The following is a 20,235-nucleotide window of genomic DNA, read 5'->3' on the forward strand; positions in this document are numbered from 1 at the left end:
GCGAGGAGCTCGGCCAATGAGAAAGGCGCAGGCCCGGCCCCCGCCCGCCCGTAGTCCAGCTGGAATGCGCCTGCGCGCAGGTGGGGCAGGAAGGCGGGGCTCCAGCCTAGAAGGTGCGTGCGGGGTCCTGGAGTGGAAGACCAGGAGTGCAGGTACTGCGCCGTCCGGGGCACGGCGCCTCCGCTGACCTCCTTGTATTATCTTCTTTTCTATAATGCACCCCTCCTCTTATGTCGTCCTTGTTCCTTTTATGGCACCCATTTCTTCTCATGCCGTACCCCACTTAAATCGTCACCACTCCCCTTGTGTTGCCATCACCCTCCTTCCGTAACCACCAATCCCTTTAATTCGCTTTCCTTCCTCTTAAGTCCTCATTGCCATGATAGGTACAGTTGCTCTCTTTAACTCGTCATCGCTTTATGTTGCCTACATCCCTCTTTTTTGCCGTTTCACCTTTATGAAATCCTCACTTCTAAATCGTCACCTTCGCACACCCCTATCACCATGGCCCTCTTAGACGTTTATCGCCCTTTCCTTGTGTCACCGTTCCTCCCCTACCACCATTGCTCCTTTGACAGTCGCCATCTGTGCCTCATGCTCCTAGTTTTCTCCATAAAGAGACCACTGGCCTCACAGTTGATTCTCTTCCCTCATTTTCCCCATCATTTCTAGAGGTCGGTTTCATATTCCACCATACAGGGTATAGAGTCCGTCATTTGGGGTGTGTCAGTACCCGGGCTCCACCTCTAAACCCTGGGGTTACCTGGACCAGCTTATCACTCCTCTCCAGTCCCTTTTTCCTCATCTGAAATACACACAAGGACACCCATGCCAAGGATGAGTGTGGAGAATCTGCAAATTGATTCTTATGACATGCTCAGCTTGACATGATGTTTGGGCTCATATTGTCATTAACCATGTCATCTGCGTCCAGTCACCTTCATCACCTTCTCAGGTTCGATCCTACCCCTTCCCAACTGCACTCATTCCTGTGGTATCTTCCCTCCTCATTGTTGTGACACGCTCTGCCTCGGCAGCCACACCACCCCTGGATCTACATATTAACCTCACATCTGCCACGATTACCACACATGAACCTTGCTTCTGTAAATACTTAATCCGTGTCTCTTTATTTTGTTGGATTGAGTGACCCCACCCCCAAAATGAGAGCATTTAGCTAGAACTGTGGGAGTAGAGTTTGGCAGGGGAGACTACAGTTATTTTAGACTCAAATCTCCTCCCAGATTTAGCAGTCCTGAGTCCTCAGAGAGCCTGAGTCCTATTCACTCAGCTTACCTTAGGCAATGTAGTACAGTGGTTAGCGGTGTGAGCCTTGGGGCTGAAACACCCTGGTTCACTTTAGCACTTAGCACTTAGTACTTAAAGAGCTGCATGACTTTGGGCATGTGGCTTAAGCTAACTCTGCCTCAGTGTATCTGCAATACAGAATGAAATCCCAAGTTATTCATTCAACATGTTTCTCAAGCATGTTCTGTGTGTTCAACACAGTGCTGGGCTTTGGAGACAAATCAGTGAACAAAAGAGAAAAATCTGTACCACCATGCGTGGCTAGCCTGTGGTTTTAAATAGGATGGTCAAATAGCCAGGCTCCGTGGCACACGTCTGTAATCCCAGCAGCTCAGGAGGCTGAGGCAGGAGGATCTCAAGTTCAAAACCAGCCTCAGAAATTTAGCAAGGCCTTGAGCAACTTAGCAAGATCCTGTTTCTAAATAAAATTTTTAAAAAGGCTGGGGATGTGGCTCGGTGTTAAGCACCCTGGCCCTGGTACCAAAATAAATAAATAGATAAATAAGATGGTCTGGGAAAGTTTTCTGACATTTTAACAAAACTTGCAGGAGAGGAGAGAGTGGTGTGGCTATCTCAGGGAAGGGCATTCTAGGCTTAGAGAACAGCAAAAGCAAAGGCCCTGAGGTAGGAAAGTACCCGGAATATGTAAGGAGTACATATTCCTTACAGAAGGCCAGTGAGAGGGAGATTTGTGAGGCCTCATTAGCCACAGAGAAGACTGGCTTTTATTCTGAGTGAGGTGGGAGCCACAGGAGGATTTGCAGCAGAGGAGGAACACAGTCCAATGTGACATGAAGCTCGCCCTGAGCACCAGCAGCTCCAGAACTTCTACCCAGGATGGATTGGCAAGAGACAGCCTTGTTGAAAAGAGAGTCCTCTCCACGCTGTACTCAGATATCCTTTATATTTGGACAAAGCTTCAAATACCCCCATCAGATTTTTGGAGGGGGCATGGGGTATTGGTGAGGTTTTTGAGAGGCAAAAGCCACCACTGGTTCACGGTATCAGGGAGGGCAGGTGGGTGGGCAGCTAGGATCTACAGATTATAAACAAAAGGAAAGGCAGTTGTCATGGGGCCTCTGTCCCTGGAACCCTGAGACAGCCTGGGTTCGAATCCTGGCTCACCGTTTCCTAACTGTGCCAACCATGCTACATGTCAGCCTTAGTTCTCTTGTGTGTTAAGTGAGATTTTAGAAAGGACCGTTGTGAAAATTAAGGATAGAAAGTTCTCTGAGCAGAGCTGCTCCTAATGTTGGGAGCCTATCCTCTCCCCCACACCCTGCACCTTCACAGGCTCACACCTCCCTGAGGGTAGCTGGGTCCCTCACAGGAGGTGATGACAGGAGATCTGCTGTATTTTATCTGCTCATGAATTGGTTCAGCAGTGTACTGTCCTCAAACGGGACTGATTTCTGGGTTCAAATTCCCCAGCTGACCAACCAGTACTGCTTCCCTGAATCCTGACACCCATCTGAAAAACAGGGGTGGTGATAATATTCCTTGCCCAGACTCGTCCTGTGTTATTTTTTTAACTAGAACGCTACCATTTTCAGTTGTGATGCCACTTTCTCTCCCCTGCTTTATTTCTCTCCAAGGCATGTACCATATATTACTCCTTCATTCTTGCTTGCCCAGGAGAATTTCATTATTAGAGGGATTTTCTTTTCTTTTTGGGAGGGGTACTGGGGATTGAACCCAGGGGCACTTGACCACTGAGCCACATCCCCAACCCCTTTTTTTTTTTTTTTAGATGTTGATAGACCTTTATTTTATTCATTTATTTATATGCGGTGCTGAGAATTGAACCCAGTGCTTCACACATGCTAGGCAAGTGCTCTACCACGGAGCCACAGCCCCAGCCCCCCCAACCCTTTTTATATTTTATTTAGAGACGGGGTCTTGCTGAGTTGCTGGGGCTGGCTTTGAACTTGCGATCCTCCTGCCTCAGCTTCCTGAACTGCTAGGATTATAGGCATGTGCCACCACGCCCCAGCTTGTATGGCTTGTATCCCCATTTTTGAGAGGAGAGTTTGTCAATGAGTGGTCACTGAATAAGTGTAGTTGGCTGAATAAATGAATGAGCTGGCCTGCGAACACCTGGTAGGTACTGTTCCTGTGCTCACTGGGACACAGTGGTCCTGTGCTAGGGACACAGTGGTCATGGAGATGGCCTGGCCTGCCTCATAGAACTCATTAGCCCAGTGGAAGAAATAGACATGTCACCAGGTAGTGCCAGCCCAGAGGGATCAGGGCCAAGATGAAGGAGACAGGGGCAGAGTGTCAGGGATGGGATGGGGAGGGGCTGGGGACTATGGGACCCCGGAGGAGATACCTAATCCAGCCGTAGGGGTTAAGGAGCGTTCCGTGGAGGAGGCGGATCGTGGGCTGAGGTGGGTGTGCAGCGTGGAGAGGAGGGAAAGGTGCGGCTGGCAGGAGAAGCAGCACTGAGGGTTGGTGATGTGCGTGGCTGCAGGGAGAAAATGAACTAAAGCAAAGCCAGGGGAAGATCATCCCAGGCCCGGAGCACAGTGAGGAGCTGGGACTGTGTTCTGAGGATGCTGGGGAGCCACACAGAGTTTCTGAGCTGGGATGGACAAGTCAGGTTCAGGTGGAAGGAGGCTTGGAAGGTTTAGTAAAAGCTGGGAGCAGTGGGAGGTGACCAAAGTGAGGACCCAGGTGGCAGAGGCCAGGTTGGAGCTGGGCGAGGGGTGGGTGGGGAGGGATCATCAGGAGGCCAAGTGGGGTCTTGGACAAGGCCCAGGACTGAAAGAGTCAGGGATGGCTTCCTGGAAGAAGTGGCACCCAGGCCGAGACCTGAAGAACGAGTGGGAGAACTCTGCTTGAGATGAATACCCGAGGCCGTGGCTCAGTGGTGGAGCACTTGCCTAGCGTGTGTGAGGCACTGGGTTCGATCCTCAGCACCATATGTAAATAAATGAATAAAATAAGGTCCATCAACATCTAAAAAAAAAAATTATTTTTTTTAAATGAATATCTGGGCTGTACAGTCGTGTACGCCTGTAATCCCAGCAGCTCAGGAGGCTAAGGCAGGAGGATCTCAAGTTCAAAGCCAGTCTCAACAGCAGCAAGGTGCTAAGCAACTCAGTGAGACCCCATCTCAAAATAAAATACGAGAAAGGGCTGGGGATGTGGCTCAGTGGTTAAGTGCCTTTGAGTTCAATTCCCAGTATCAAAAAAATATATGTGTGTGTGTGTGTGTGTGTGTGTGTGTGTGTGTGTGTGTGTGTATAAAATGAGGACCTGGAGAAGGAACCTGTTTAGGAGAGATGGTGAGGACAGTTGGTGTGGTGGGTGTGAGGGACCCAGGGATACTCAGGATAAGTGACTTGGAGGCCATGGAACCTCCAGAGCTGGAGTTCAGGCAAGAGGTAGGAGCCAAAGAAAGGGCTTAGAATTCAGAAAGGGGACCTGGGGCTGCAGTGTTAAGTGAGGGTCCACGGGCCTTTAGGATATGGTAAAAAATTTGTACTTTGGCTCTGAGGGTCACAGAAAGGTTTTTGAGCAGGAATAGAAGCAGAAAGCTTTTGAATGGGAACTCAGATTTTTGAGTTCCAATTTAGCAGTATTTACCATTGGGGATGGTTTTTGGACTTATTTAATTGTTTTTCAGACCAAGTATCCTCTCTCCCTACAGGGGTACTTATCTTAAAGGATTCTTTGAAATAAAAGATCTGTTTTTAAAAAAAGAAAACTGTTTGCCAAAACTAGTGTACTGTTTTCTGTAGAGCTGGCCATCAACTATTGATTGTTCAGCCCAAAAGGATCTGTCCCATCAAGTGAAAAGAATGAGTGGGATAATTTTCCTTAAAATGAAAACCTGGACCGGGCACAGTAGCACATGCCTATAATCCCAGTGGCTCAGGAGGCTGAGGCAGGAGGATCAAGAGTTCTAAACCAGCCTCAGCAAAACAAGGTGCTAAATAAAATACAAAATAGGGCTGGGAATGTGGCTCAGTGGCCGAGTGTCCCTGAGTTCAATCCCCGGTACCAAAAAGTAAAAATTTAAAAAAAAATTAAAAATTAAAAAACTTGAGGACATTTTTGTCTTAAACCAGTTGGAAGACCTGTCAATTTCTCGATGATTCATATCCGCCTCAGCAGTGCCTTGCTCTTTTTTTTAAATTGTTTTTTTCTTAGTATACTTGACAGTAGAATCCACTTTGATAAAATTATACAAGTATAGAATATATCTTATTCTAATTAGGATCCCATTCTTGTGGATGGACAAAATGCTGGGGTCCACTTAGGTATTTTTGAATGTGCCCTGCTCTTTATTTTCTGCTGGCTCAACTCCACCTTGAACTTCCCCTGCTGTCAGCTGACATGCAATTATCTGCACCCACCCAATCTGGTCTGGGCTTAGAACACAAGCTGGTTATCATTGTGAATAAAACAAGTGTCATTCAGTCTATAAAGATATCTAGGAAAGTCTTCCCTCAAAGTTTTCTATTCTGCTTTCAACAAACATTTATGGAGAGATTCCAGTGTGCAAGGCCCTGAGAGAAAGGAATAAATCAGATACAGACTGTAGCTCTTTGAGGGGCACGTGAATCTCTTATTGGTGATGGCAGTGTGTACATGGTACTAGGGTCAGTCACACAGACCTAACCAACATGTATCATGGATTGATGATATGTATCAGGATTGAACTTGGAGTCTGCTGTTCATGATCTCATTGACCTTTTCTAATTTAATTTGTGTGTGTGTGTATTAGGGACTAAACCCAGGGGCACTTTACAACTGAGCTACATCCTAGCCCTTTATATTTTTATTTTGACACAGGGTCTTGCCAGATTGTCCAGGCTGACCTGAAACTTGGGATCCTCGTGCCTCAGCCTCTAGAGTCGCTGGGATTACAGGCATGCGGCACCAGGCCAGCTTGATCTCATTGATTCTTCCCAACAATGTGATGTTGGTATTATTTATCTCCCAGTTGATCAGAGAATGAAAGGGGCTCAGAGATGGGAGTCTCTTCCTCAGAACGAAGTCCTGAGCCAGCAGGGCTGTGGACTCGCCCACATAACCATTTGGAGATCCCTGTTTAATAGATGAGGCCAGCAGAGATCAAAGAAGTAAAGCCCATGCCCAAGGTCACTTGGGAAGAAAGTGGCAAAGGCTTTGAACTTGAACTCTCAGATCCCAAGTGCTGCTGGTGAAGAAGAGATCAAAGCTCCCACGGTCACTCTCGCAGGGACGTGGGATGCTCAGGAAGCACATATCTGAAAAGCCCAGAGGGTTTTGCTTCCTCCTTTTCTGTGGGCTGTGGTATCACACCTCAAGGAGGCCATGGCCACAAGCCAAGGGGCCTCGGGGGTATTCTGTGGGCTGGAAGGGGACAGGCTTCCTGGCTGTGGTGTGCTCCACATCAGCAGGACAGCAGAGCATAAGGATTATCCTGGCTGGGTTGCGCTGGAGCCCTGTGAGGGTTCTGGGGTCCTGGGAAAACAGGCACCAAGGTGGGCTAAGCAGAAACGCCAATACCCACCACAGGGTCTAATTCAGTTTTACTGCTTAACCCATCTGAGGGTGGTCGAAGCCGGATTCCTTCTCCCTCTACAGGCTGGGATGCCCCAGCTGGGAGCCCGAGCCTCATTATAATTTAATTTCTATAGAAATTATGCATATTCAAGCCAAGCTTGATGGCACACGCCCCTTTTTTTCTTTAGCCACACTGGGAATTGAACCTAGGGGTACTCTACCACTGAGCCCAAAAGTTCCCAGCCCTTTTTATTTTTTATTTTGACACAGGGCTTCTCTAAGTTGGCTAGGCTGGCCTTGAATTTGCTATCCTCCTGTCTCAGCCTCCCAAGTTGCTGGGGTTACTGGTGTGAGCCACCACACCTGGCTTCAGTGGCTCTTCTTACACTTGACCTTTTCTTTGGGGGGGGGGGGTGGCACTGTGGGTGAAACAAGGCCTCGCATATGCTAGGCAAGCTCATCATCTTGAATTTTATATGTTCAAAACCACGCCCCTGATCTTTTCCCCAGACATACTCCTCCTTAGTCTTCCCCTGACCAGAGCACCTCTGTTCTTCCCTTGGCACAGGCCAAAACCCTTAGAGCCGTCTGGGTGCCTTTCTGGTTCTGAACACACACCCAGTCCAGAAACCCCAACCGATCCACAGTCAGAAAGTATTCAGAACCCACCTGTCCTCCCTGGCTGTCCCCATGGTCCTGTCTACCCTCATCTGCCTGCGTGCTCCCAGCAGCCTCCCTGGCCCCGCACAGCCAGGGGGAGCCATGAAAACCTGTGCCAGCGTCCTAGCACTGCGGTAATGGCAGTTTGAAACAAAGAAACTGTGTTCTCCCAGTTCCGGAGGCCAGAAATCTAAAATCTCAAGGTGGTGGTGGCAGGCCACACTCCCACCACAAGATTTAGGGGAGAGTCTTGCCTTGCTGAGTTTCTGATGGCTCCCTGTATCCCTGTATCGTGGCCACATCACCCCCATCTCAGCTTCCCTGGTCACATGCCTCCTGGTTATATTCTGTCTCATAAGGACATTTGTCACTGTGTTTAGGGCCTACCCTAATAATCCAGGATGATTTCATTTCAAGATCCTAAATTTAATGACATCTACTTTTTCCAAATAAGGTCATACAAGTTTCAGAGGTTATGCCACGGGTCAGATCTTTTTTTTTTTTTTTTTTTTTTTTTTTTTAATTCTGGGGATAGAACCCAGGGGTCCTCACTACTGAGATACATCCCCAGCCCTTTTTATTTTTTATTTTGAGACAGGGTCTCACAAAGTTGCCCAGGCTGGCCTCCTGCCTCAGCCTCCCAGTTGCTGCAATTACACAGGTTTGTGCCACTGTGCCCTGCTCAGACATATCTTTTTTCAAAGCCATCATTCAACCCACTGCTGCACCCCACATGCACCTAATTCTCCTGGGAACCCACCTTGACCCTGTCCTACTCACCACAGTCCAAGTGGCCCTGCAGGATCTGGCTCTGTCACGTCTCTGACTCATTTCCCTCTCGCCCCAGCCTGGTCCACCACAGATATGCTGTCCTCCTCGCGCTTCCCATCCACGCCTGGCCAGCTCCTGCCTTGGCCTTGGTACTGACCCTTTCTCCCCTGGAAGTCCATGTAGTACCCTCCCTCCTTCCCTGAAGTTTTCCTCTGGTATTCCCAACTCAGTGAGGCCTTCCTGACCTCCTTGTTAAAATGGCACACCATTCCACCCCACCCCACTTCCCCAATTCTCCACAGCAGATATTGCCTCCTAGAATATTCCATTCATCTTCAGCATCTAGGGGGCAAGTGTTGGTTCCATGAACCCAGGGATACCAAGATGTTCAGATGTTCAAATCCCTTGTATAAAATGAAGTAGGACTTGCATACAACATACCCACATCCTCCTGTACACTTCAAATCTTCTCTAAACAAAGTATCTAATACAATGTAAATGCTACCAAAATAATGGTTATAATGTATTGTTGGGGAATAATGGCAATGAAAAAGTCTATACACGATCAGTACAAACATGATGTTTTTGTAATATTTTCAATCCACAGTTGGTTGAATCAGCGGATACAGAACCCATGAATACTGAGGACCAATTTAGTATCTTACTGGTTCTGTCTTCCCTCGTGTCTGTTTTATTCACAGCTATGTCCCCCAGTGCCTAAAACAACACTTGGTGCACAGCAGATCCTTAATAAGTATGTGTGAACTTAATGAACCTAATGAAAAAGATGCTACTTTCACCATGCCCATTTTGCAGAAAGGGAAACTGAGGCATGGAGGCATTACCACTTCTCCTAAGTCAAAAAGTCACGCAGAAGTACTGAAGCTCAGGTTCAGTTAAGTATCTGGCTCCAGCACCCACCCTTTTAACTGCCTTGCCAATCTAATCATATCTAAACTGCCACTCTGTGGTATTAGGAAGGTCTTTGGTATATTGCTTTGATTAAAAAAAAAAAATAGAACTACAATTAGATACCCATCCTTACAGACCCGTAACCACTGTACAACTTGAAAGCCAAAGGCCACTTACGATGTGAATGGTGAGTCTGTTCTCTTCTTGTCCTTGGCCTATCCTGGCCATTCCAGTTCTCCATGCCCCTCTGTTTTATTTTTATTCATCCTGGCTCCCCTAATTTCACTTCACCTGCTGTTTCAACCCCACATTCTTAAATAAAACATTTCTCACCAATGCCCTCAAAAATTGAAGTCTGACATCTCCTGCGCCACCCCCCCCCCCCACAACACTCTGGCCCACTGTTACCTTCTGCTTCTGATAGCCTCCTCAGTTTCAGATAACCTTGGACTATTGCCCTTTTTTCTTGTAGGATCCTTTTTAACCCATCCCTCTTTGGTAAAGGAAGAGATCTCGAATTCTCTGCCCTCCACTATTGAGATCAGATGCTAATGGAGAGGGGTTTTCCAGTTACTCCTTCAGATCTGGGCTGGATCTTAGAGTGAGGGGAGCCCCTAGCTACCTTTTTGAGATTTTCTTTTTCTTCTAAAAAAAAGAAAGCATTGCATTCCTCTAATTTAAAAAAAAAAAAAAAAAAAAACAAAAAACCTAAAACCAGCTATTGAATCTAGGGGTACTTAACCACTGAGCCACATCCCCAGCCCTTTTTCATGATTTTTATTTTGAGCCAGGGTCTTGCTAAGTTGCTTAGGGCTTCCCTATGTTGCTGAAGCTAACTTTGGATTTGTGATCCTCCTGCCTCAGCCTCCCTGGTTGCTTGGATTACAAGCCTATGCCTCCGCACCCGGCTATACTTATTTCTTAACCTGTTCTGAGATGTTTTCTATAATTCTCTGTAAGTAACATATATTTCATAATTTTCAAAAAGAAAACGGTCCTAGTACTGTGGCATAGGCCTGTAATCCCTGCTACCCTCAAAGTTGAGGCAGGAGGATGGCAAGTTCTCAAAATTTTAAAAAGCTCGGTGGTAGAGTGCTTGCCTGCCATGAAACCCTGGGTTCAATCCCGAACACCATCAAAAACAAAATAAAATTTAAAAAAGGAAATAAAGAGGAGGAAAGGAAATAGATTTATAAAAGAAAATAGATTTATTTTTAAAAAAAAAAGCAATTCCGAACCCCCCCCCCCAATCCCACTCTCTTTTAGGCAGCCACTTGTGACCCTTGTTTCTCTCAATAATATTCCTTTTCTGCAGGTTATCTGTTGACTTCCTGTGTGTTTAAGACACGGGTTGAGAGGAGAGAGAAGGGAGGGGGAAAGAGGTCTCCAATTTATTTCTACAGCTGTGGTTTTAAAGCCTGCTTGGGAGATATGAGATTGGATCCAGAAGCCTGGACCTCAAAAATATTTTTGTCTTAATCCCTATAAAAATATCAGTTGGCTTGAAAAAAAAAAAAAAATACTGTAATCCACACTGACTCCGACAGAAAATCTACCACTACCTTCCCCCACCTCTCTTCCCATCCCTAGCGTGGGCTGGGTCTTCTGCTGATTTTGTCTCTTCATCTCCAAATTAGGCTATTCAACCTTGATTTTCCCCATCTTATTTTATAAACGTTTTAATTATTAATATGTATTTATTTCTTGACTAGGTAATGCATGCCCACGGTACAAAAATTCACAAGGTTTGTAGACCAGAAAAGATGTGGGGTTCCCATTTTTCTGTGGTCTTCCTGCCCCTCCTGGGGGCTTGGGGTGTAGTGTGGCAAAGTCCATCCCCCAGCCACACACGCCCCCACCCGGGCCGGGTTGGCGGACTGCATCTGGGGGGCCGAGCCCCCCTTTTCGCTGCAGTAAGTTGGGGCTGCCGCTCGCACTGCGCAGACTCCCCGCTGCAGTGGGCGGGGCCTATGGGACCCCGCCCCTCTCCTCCTTACCTCCCGCCCCTGCTCAGCCTGTTGGGGCAGAAGCTGGGGCCCCGCGGAGGTAGCAGCAGACGCCTGCCGAGTAAGGCCGAGGTCCTTCAGGGGAAGGGTGTGCGGGGGATGGGCTAAGCGGTGGCGGGGAGGCCCCGGTGGTCCTGGGCTCGGAGCCTGAGCTGCCTTTTTGGGTGGGTACCTAAGGGCGCGGGCAGAGGAGCCACCTGGAAAGTGCCCTGAGTGGTCCCCAGGGTTAAGAAACAGGCACAAAGACGAGGGGCTCCGCAGACCCCATCCAGGGCAGTCTTTTGGAGAATGTCTAGATTAGAGCTCAGAGGAGGGATAAAGGAGGGTGCTAGTGGGGAGCAGCGTGGTGGCAAGTGGGGGGACAGGGTTGATGCCAAAGGCGGGCAGGGGTAATACAGTGATGTGAAGAAAGCAGAGGCATTGAATCTTAAGGGATTTCGAAATCCCTGCTGACCAGGGACCAGCTTCCTCTTTTGGGGGTGGCAGGCACGGTGCCAAGGGCCCCCGTGATCATGGGCAAAGGGACTCAGTGAATCCCACAAGCCCAAGACTAATCTGCCTTCTGTGATGTCCCTCAAAAGCCCAGAACAACCCACACAGTGCCTGCTTTTGTTCCCCCAGTTCGGAGACCCTGACACACCCACCTTTCCTCCTGGGCTCCGTATATCCCCTAGCTGCAAAGCAAGATGAAGCCTAAATTGATGTACCAGGAGGTAGGTGGATGGGGACTAGTGGGGATGGGCTGGGTGCAGTGGAGGGTTGGAGACCCTCGGAGCCACGCTGTCGCCCCCCTCCCATCCCCATCCCCATCTCCCAGCTGAAGGTGCCTGTTGAGGAGCCAGCCAACGAGCTGCCCATGAATGAGATTGAGGCATGGAAGGCTGCTGAGAAGGTAGGAGCCCTCTGCTACGCTTGATCTATCTCAGGGGTGGGTCGAGCTGCCCACCATGGGTGGCTGACTGCCTCCTCTTCCCCACAGAAAGCCCGCTGGGTCCTGCTAGTCCTCATCCTGGCGGTGGTGGGCTTCGGCGCCCTGATGACTCAGCTGTTTCTGTGGGAATACGGGGACTTGCATCTCTTTGGGCCCAACCAGCGCCCAGCCCCCTGCTATGACCCCTGCGAGTAAGTGGGAAGGGGAAGCTGGATGGAGGGGAGGAACCCTGTGAGGTTAGGGACACTTGAACACACCCTAAGCAGGACCTGCACCCAGCCGCACCCAATGCAGTGAGAGAGGGAAGAGATTGCAGGCACCCAAGTGCATGCCCACCCCGCTTTCCCCCACACGCAGTTTCCATGACAGCCACAGCGTCATCTTCTATGCAGATCTGTGAACAAATAGACAAGCACAACATCTTCCATCCACATCTGTGAACGAAGACATTCACTCACGCAGTCTTCCTACCACACCTCTGAACAGATAAATGCATGGACACAATCACGAGTAGAAGCACAAACACAAATACACACAGCCTTCCTTCCATGTCCCTGGGCAGACAGGGGAGTGCTCATCCCAGCCAGTCCTCTCCAGGCTCATGGCTGATACTGTCCCCACCACCTCCAGAGCAGTGCTGGTGGAGAGCATTCCTGAGGGCCTGGACTTCCCCAATGCCACCACGAGCAACCCCTCTACTAGCCAGGCTTGGCTGGGCCTGCTCGCCGGTGCTCACAGCAGCCTGGACATCGCCTCCTTCTACTGGACCCTTACCAACAATGACACCCACACGCAGGAGCCCTCTGCCCAGCAGGTACCTGGTAGCCTGGGCCCTGGTTAGCAATGGAGGGTGGTGGCATGGGAAAAGCAAAGGGGTTTCCCCTGATGCCCCAGGAACAGACGGGCATGTCTCATGTGGCAGACTGGACACAGGTGTTTGGAAGCAACTGTCTGCATGTGGCCTTCTGGACTGAGGGGTTTATCACGATCATCTGGAGGCCTCTGAATGTCAGGGTGCGGGTTTGGTTACGAGGAATTAGCGTGGCAGATGTCACTTGTCCACAAGCTGTCCTGACCCCCTCACACAAAAGAGAGGGAGAAGCAAGTAACAACCTAGCCTTGAGTCAGGCTGCCACCTCCTAGCTGTGTGACCTTGGGCGGGTCACCTCTCCTCTCAGACTTCAGATTCCTTACTTGTAAAATGGGACCAACAGCTGGGCATGCCTGTAAACCCAGCCACGTGGGAGGCTGAGGCAGGAGGATGGAGTTCAGCCTCAGCAATTGCTCAAGGCCCTAAGCAACTCAGTGAGACCCTGTCTCTAAATAAAATATATAAAAGGCCTAGGAATGGACTCGGTGGGTAAGCACTCCTGGGGGTCAATCCCTGGTGCCTAAAAAATAATAAAATAAAATGGGGCCAACATATAGCACCTGTTCATGCAAATTTTAGCACAGTGCCTGGCACAGAATCTGCTCTTTGTGAGTATTGCCATTAAGACACCCTCATTATGGGCCGGGCATGATGGCACACCTGCAGCCCCAGGGATTTGGGAGGCTGAGGTGGGGGGATCATAAGTTTGAGGCCAGGCTGGGTAAGTTAGTGAAACCCTGTCTCCAAATAAAAAAATAAAAAGGGCTGGGGTTGTAGCTCAGTGGTAAAGCACTCTGGGGTTCAGTAGTCAGTACTATTAAAAAAAAAAAAAAAACCACAGAAATTTTCATTAGGTTTGCAGACAAACTTTAAAAATCAACAAAGCTTCATAACTTGAAACAATCTAGGTAGATAACCCCTACTATTGAAAACCATGAGTACGTGATCCTTCTGATTTCTTCCCCCTGCTGCCTCTGTTTGTGAGAAGTAGACTTAAAATTTACTAAAATCTCAGAAGTCCTTAAATACTACCTTAAAAAATAAAGTTAAAAACCATATGAATTGCCAAGCATGGTGACACACACCTGTACTCCTGGTGACTAGGGGGGCTGAGGCAAAAGGATCCCAAGTTTGAGTTCAGCCTCAGCAACTTGATGAGACCTTGTCTCAAAATACAAAATAAAAATGGCTGGGGGTGTAGCTCAGTGGTAACATGCCCCTCAGTTCAATCCTCAGTACTGCAGAAGACAAAAACCACATGAGCTCACACCCTTTGGGGGCCCCCACTGAAGTGGATTGGAGCACCCCCCTGGAAGCAGATTGCTTGGGTTCCAATCTTCTTTCACCGCTGCGTTCTCCAGTCCTGTTTCCTCTTCTGCACCTGGGGGATTGTAAGCAGCTCTGCTTCAGGGTTGTGAGAATTCAGTGAGTTCAGGCATAAAGGGGCTAGATTGGGGGCTGGTGTACAGAAGGCACCAGGGAATTGTTGGTTCTTTCTGTCATTGGGGTCAGTGTGCCTCAGTCAGTAGGTTCCTGGACCCCCGCAGCTGGAGCTTGCCCCAGCGCCCTGTGTGATGCCTGGAGGCCCCTGCATTGACATTTCCAATGTGCTGCATCTTGGGAAGGTCCCTGGAGGGGCAGAAGGCTCAGAGAAGCCTGGGGGCACAGATCTGAGCAGTCAGTGACTCAAAGAGGTAGATGTTTAAGACAGATAAAGAAGCGTTTGAATATTTTCATTTGTAAGGGTTTTTTAATTTATACAGGCAAATGTAAAACCTGTTGATTATTAATCATATCTCAAAGCCAGAGCTCCAAACAATGCCGTTGAGGTGCCTTGTGGGTTTGACACTCTGGCTGGCCCAGCTCCTCCAAAACTCTCCCCTCCCTGCAGGGTGAGGAGGTCCTCCGGCAACTACAGACCCTGGCGCCTCGAGGGGTGAAGGTGCGCATCGCTGTGAGCAAGCCCAATGGGCCCCAGCCACAGGCGGACCTGCAGACCCTGCTGCAGAGCGGTGAGCAGGGCGTGGCAGGGGTGGCAGGCCCGTTGCTGCCCACCTTGACCCCTGACTACTGCCCCTGTCGGTCACAGGTGCCCAGGTCCGCATGGTGGACATGCAGAAGCTGACCCACGGCGTCCTGCACACCAAGTTCTGGGTGGTGGACCAGACCCACTTCTACCTGGGCAGTGCTAACATGGACTGGCGCTCACTGACCCAGGTCTGCATGCATCCCACCCGCCTTCCCTCCTAGACGCCTCCCTGTCTGCTCCTGTCTGCTGATCATCCAGCCTCTAGCTGTACCCCTCCACTGTCCAGCATCCTCTTTGCCTATTCTCTGCAGTAGTTTCCTTCCTGCCTCATACCAGAGCTCCCTAAATATTCCCCGTGCCAGCCCTCTGTTGCTCTCCCCCTGTTCATGGATGCCTGGGGTTCCCTCTGGTCCCTGATGGCAGCTGCCAACTGCATACAGGGCATTCAAGGCCCTGTCTACCCATTTGGCTTTCAGTGCACATTCCCTGCACGCCTGTTCTAAACCCAGCTCTATCCTGGGTGGTGCTGGGAGCATGGTGCTAACAGGTGGACGTCACTGGAACTCCAGTTCAGTGTGGAGCCTGACCTGTCACCAGGCAGTGAGCCTAGAGGGCTCAGGGATGGAATGGGGGAAACAGCTGTGGAAGCCCACAGGAGACATCTGACCCAAAGTGGGATGTGAAGAGAGTTTTCCCCAAGAAGGTGATAACTAATCTGATATCTAGAGGATCAACAGGAATTGGCACAAGACAGGGAAGAGGAAAACAGCTTAGGCAGTGATGTGAGGGTAAGAGAAGACAGGACATGAACTCACTAATTCATTTCAACAAATAGTTCTCCAAATCCCTAGTCTTTTCAATTACGCAGGGAGATGCTGAAGATACTGTGACTGAGACATCTCTGTGCCTGTCCTACCCACTGGGGAGATGGGTTTGTCACCAGAAAGAATGGTGAGCGAAGAATGCTAGGAGAGCCCGGGGGGGTGCCTGGGCAGTCCAGGGAGGCTTCCTGAAGGAGGAAACACATCAGCCTAGACCTAAGAATGAGCAGGAGCTGGCTCTGTGCAGGGTTGAAGCTGCAGCACATGCAAAAGTTTAGGAAACCTGGAACTCTGGAATAACTAAATGATTTTCTTCAAAACTCAAGTTCACGCCTATGAATTTCAGTCGGCATGGGATGGGGGAAACAGTGGGCAGAGCACAGCTATTCAGTGTAGGGGAGCAGACCAAGAAGCAGACTGGTCTGGAGGTGTCCCTGGACTCAGTATTGCCCTCCCGCAGGTCAAGGAGCTGGGCATAGTCATGTACAACTGCAGCTGCCTGGCTCGAGACTTGACCAAGATCTTTGAGGCCTACTGGTTCCTGGGCCAGGCAGGCAGCTCCATCCCGTCCACCTGGCCCCGACCCTATGATACCCGCTACAATCAAGAGACACCAATGGAGATCTGCCTCAATGGAACCCCTGCTCTGGCCTACCTGGCGGTGAGTCTGGGAAAAGCAGGACCTGTCACGTCCTGGCTTGTGTCACCCAGAGCCTCCAGCTAGCCCTTCCTGGTGATTTGGGGGGAAGGGTGTCCTGACCACTGGCCCCCACCCCTGCTCACTCCGCTTCCTCAGAGGCCTGGGTCTGTGTCTCAACTTCCTTGAACCTTGGTCTCACTAAGAAAATGGGTCTCCTAGCATTTCCAATGTCTGGGGGGACAACCGGTTTCACGCACACCGGGCTCTCCATGTGGTCCAGCGCAGCCTCAGGCAGTTCTTTCCATTTAGATTCTTTAAAATTAGAGGCAGATGTGGAGTCGCATGCCTATAATCCCAGAGTCCCAGAGACTCAGGAGGCTGAGGCAGGAGGATCGCCAGCTCAAAGCCAGTCTCAAAATAAGAATCACAAGATCTGGATCATGTATAAGTAATTAGAACAAATTAAAAAAAAAAGAAAAAGAAAAACCAGATCAGTGATTAAGTGCCCCTGGGTTCAATTCCCGGTACCCAAACAAATAAATAAAATCTATGAATTAATTTATATTAAACATAATGAACAACTCAGATCCTCAGTCACGTGAGTCACATTTCAAGTGCTCAGTAGCCACATATAGCAAGTGGCTACCACGTTGGACAGTGTGGATGCAGGACATTTCTGTCATCTTAGAAGGTTCTGTCAGGTGGCCCTGACTCTTCGGGTAGTGGATGCGGAGCACTTTAGATAAGGGGCTGCTGTTTTAGCGGCTGATATTGTCTCTAGTTGGGGGAGCACCTGGATCCCCTGAGCAAGTCACCTGGCTAAGACCTGAGTTACTGTGGGAGATTGGTTCATTGGGGTCCTCAGCTACAGTGGTCTCCGTGGAGTCAGGGCTTCCTCCATGTCCACTTCCCCTTCTAGAGCCTCAGTTTCCTCACCTATTCTGAAGATTGAAGGAGCTAGCCGAAGGGCCTGGGGTCGCACTGGACATTGAGTTGCCCAGTCAGAGCCGGCTAGGAGACAGGGAAGAAGAGTGGGATAGAGCTGAGATCCTCAAACCTGTGTGTACCCCAGAATCTCCTGGGCGCCATGCCACACTCTGGTCCAGGATACTATGTGCAGAAAGGCACAGGAATTTGCATTGTACAAGTTTCCAAGTGATGTTACTGCTGCTGGATCAGAGAAGTGCTGGGTTAGAGCATAAATTCTGGGACCAGGCAGCCTGGTCTCAAATCCTGGGTCCATTTATCAGCTGTGTGACCTTAAGCAAGTCACTTACCCTGTCTGGTCCTATCTCCTCACCTGAAACAAAGCGAGCCTCTCTCCCCTGCGTGGAGGCTGAGAATTCAGATCTACAAGACTAGGCTCATGGTGAGCTGTCCCTATACAGGATCCACTGTGACCTGGCAGGAAAATTGTCTTGACTCTTCCTTCACCCCCAGAGTGCACCCCCACCCCTGTGTCCGAGCGGCCGCACCCCAGACCTGAAGGCCCTGCTCAATGTGGTGGACAGCGCCCGGAGTTTCATCTACATTGCAGTGATGAACTACCTGCCCACCATGGAGTTCTCCCACCCGCGCAGGTAACGCCCGGCACGTGGACAGGGTGGCTGGGGCAGGGAGTCCCTGCGCGGGCGGGCAGAGGGGTGATGGCTCCACGGGAACCCCCGGCAGAGGAGAGACAGGGAGGTCACAGGAGACAGGGCTGGTGCCTGAGGCAGGAGAAAAAGGGGCTACCGGGGGAGAGGATGCAGGTGGGGGGAAGCGTGGGTGTCGGGCCGGGGCAGGAGCAGGCTGGAGGCCTGCGGTGGGGGTACCGGAGAGGGGCAGCGAGGCAGGGGCACAAACTGGAAATGGGAGGAGGGTCTGAGGAGAAGGCCAGGGGTCCTGGGCTTGGGGCACAGGGCTGGGTGTGATCTGGGATCTGGGGGATGATGGGGCTGGAGGGTGGTGAGGTGAAAGGCCGGGCTTGGGGTGTAGCATGGACAGCAGGAGCAGGAGACCAGGGAGCAGTGGAGGCGGGAACGGGGCTGGGAGTCCATGACGGGCGCTCTTGAGGTCCAGGGACTCTGGAGCTGATGCAGGGCCCAAGCAGGGGCCCCCGAGGCTGAGGACGAGCCTGTGGAAACGGCAGCCCCGCTCGCCCCCAGGTTCTGGCCTGCCATCGACGACGGGCTCCGGCGGGCTGCCTACGAGCGGGGCGTCAAGGTGCGCCTGCTCATCAGCTGCTGGGGACACTCTGAGCCCTCCATGCGGTCCTTCCTGCTCTCCCTGGCTGCCCTGCGGGACAACCACACCCACTCCGACATCCAGGTGGTGAGCACCCACCCCGGACCACCCACCTCAGCCCCTGTGCAGGGCAGTGCTAGGGACACAGCCCACGTGGAGTTTACGTGACATCTGACGAGGAAGACCCAGAGCCAGCCATGCCGTGAGGAAGGAACCATGGGTCATGGCTGAAATGGGGAAGCACTGCTTCTCTGAGGCTGAGGGGTCAAGGGGTCAAGGAAGACTTTTTGGAAAAGTAGACACCCAGCTGGGTGTGGTGGTGCACGCCTGTAATCCCAGCTGCCTGGGAGGCTGAGGCAGGAGGATCCCAAGGTCGAGGCCAGCCTGGGCAATTTAGAAGAGACCCTGTCTCTTCTAAAAATAAAAAGGACTGGGGATGGAACTCAGTGGTAAAGTGGATTCGATTCCCAGGACTGAAAAAAGAAAAGGATGGAAGGAAGGGAGGGAGGGAAAGAGGGAGGGAGGGAGGGAAAAGAGCATAAGAGACGAGATTTCGGGCTGAATGGGAGTCACTCCAGGGAGAGCAGGGCTGCAGTTGGGACAAGGTCTTCCCTTCAGCCGGCATTACTAAGGACCCACTATGCTGGGCCCTGCTCTGACCCCAGGGATCCCCCAGGCCTGCAGACCTGGTTACACACCTGTCTGATCCTGGGGCTTCTCTGACTCCTCACTTGCATCTCACACTCGTGCCATCGCCCCACCCCTCCCACATTCTCTGCAGAAACTCTTTGTGGTCCCTGCGGATGAGGCCCAGGCCCGAATCCCGTATGCCCGTGTCAACCACAACAAGTACATGGTGACTGAGCGTGCCACCTACATTGGTGAGTGTCCCGAGTACCTCCAGGGATCTGAAGAAGGGAAGTCCCCGCACCAGGGCCTGTCCACCACAGGGCCTTACTCTCCGCCCCACCCTCCCTAGGAACCTCCAACTGGTCTGGCAGCTACTTCACGGAGACGGCGGGCACCTCGCTGCTGGTGACGCAGAATGGGCGCGGTGGCCTGCGCAGCCAGCTGGAGGCTGTTTTCCTGAGGGACTGGGACTCCCCTTATAGCCACGACCTGGACACCACAGCAGACAGTGTGGGCAATGCCTGTCGCCTGCTGTGAGGCCTGATCCAGCGGACAGGCTGAGGCCTGCAAGGCCCCATGGCCCCAGATGCTGTGGGTCCTGGTCCCTGTCCCCGTGACCCCGCTTCTGTCTGCCCCATCGTGGCTCCACAGGCTCTCCCCTGCGCTCCCGCCTCTACCTCCACCCCCAGTGGCCTGATGCTGTGGCCCCGGGACCTAGCAGAGCTGGGGGAGGGATCAGCCCCCAAAGAAGTGGGGGTGCATGCTGGGCCTGGATCCCTGGCCCACCCCCCTTTCCAGGGCAAAGAGGGCCCAAGATTATAATAAGAAGTAAATAATTGTCTGTATAGCCTGCGCCTGATTGAGTGGTGTGAGATGGGGCGTAGGGTAGGGGACAGCTGGCATGGGCCTCTGCTGAGGCCCATGGTTCACC

The 20,235-nt window shown here is 51.0% G+C and overlaps 1 protein-coding gene across 5 annotated transcripts; it reads left to right on the forward strand.

The window, feature by feature from the left end:
- Positions 1–24: 24 nt before the first annotated feature.
- On the forward strand, positions 25–20,149 carry PLD3 (phospholipase D family member 3). Of its 5 annotated transcripts, none has more exons than XM_079118865.1 (13): positions 34–152; positions 10,863–10,895; positions 11,778–11,869; positions 11,974–12,048; positions 12,136–12,278; positions 12,718–12,901; positions 14,850–14,970; positions 15,048–15,175; positions 16,269–16,469; positions 17,889–18,028; positions 18,596–18,761; positions 19,456–19,555; positions 19,654–20,149. In XM_079118865.1, the coding sequence occupies exons 3-13, from the start codon at positions 11,843–11,845 to the stop codon at positions 19,839–19,841; spliced, it is 1,473 nt and encodes a 490-aa protein (XP_078974991.1). In that variant the 5' UTR covers positions 34–152; positions 10,863–10,895; positions 11,778–11,842; the 3' UTR covers positions 19,842–20,149. The 5 variants fall into 5 exon arrangements, with proteins under 5 accessions (XP_078974994.1, XP_078974991.1, XP_078974992.1 ...); XM_079118866.1 differs by lacking the exon at positions 34–152 and adding an exon at positions 9,114–9,133; XM_079118868.1 differs by lacking the exon at positions 10,863–10,895 and having other exon boundaries at positions 25–152.
- The last annotated feature ends 86 nt before the right edge of the window (positions 20,150–20,235 follow it).

This window comes from Sciurus vulgaris, assembly GCF_902686455.1.
Source record: "Sciurus vulgaris genome assembly, chromosome: 17".
NCBI lineage: Eukaryota > Metazoa > Chordata > Mammalia > Rodentia > Sciuridae > Sciurus > Sciurus vulgaris.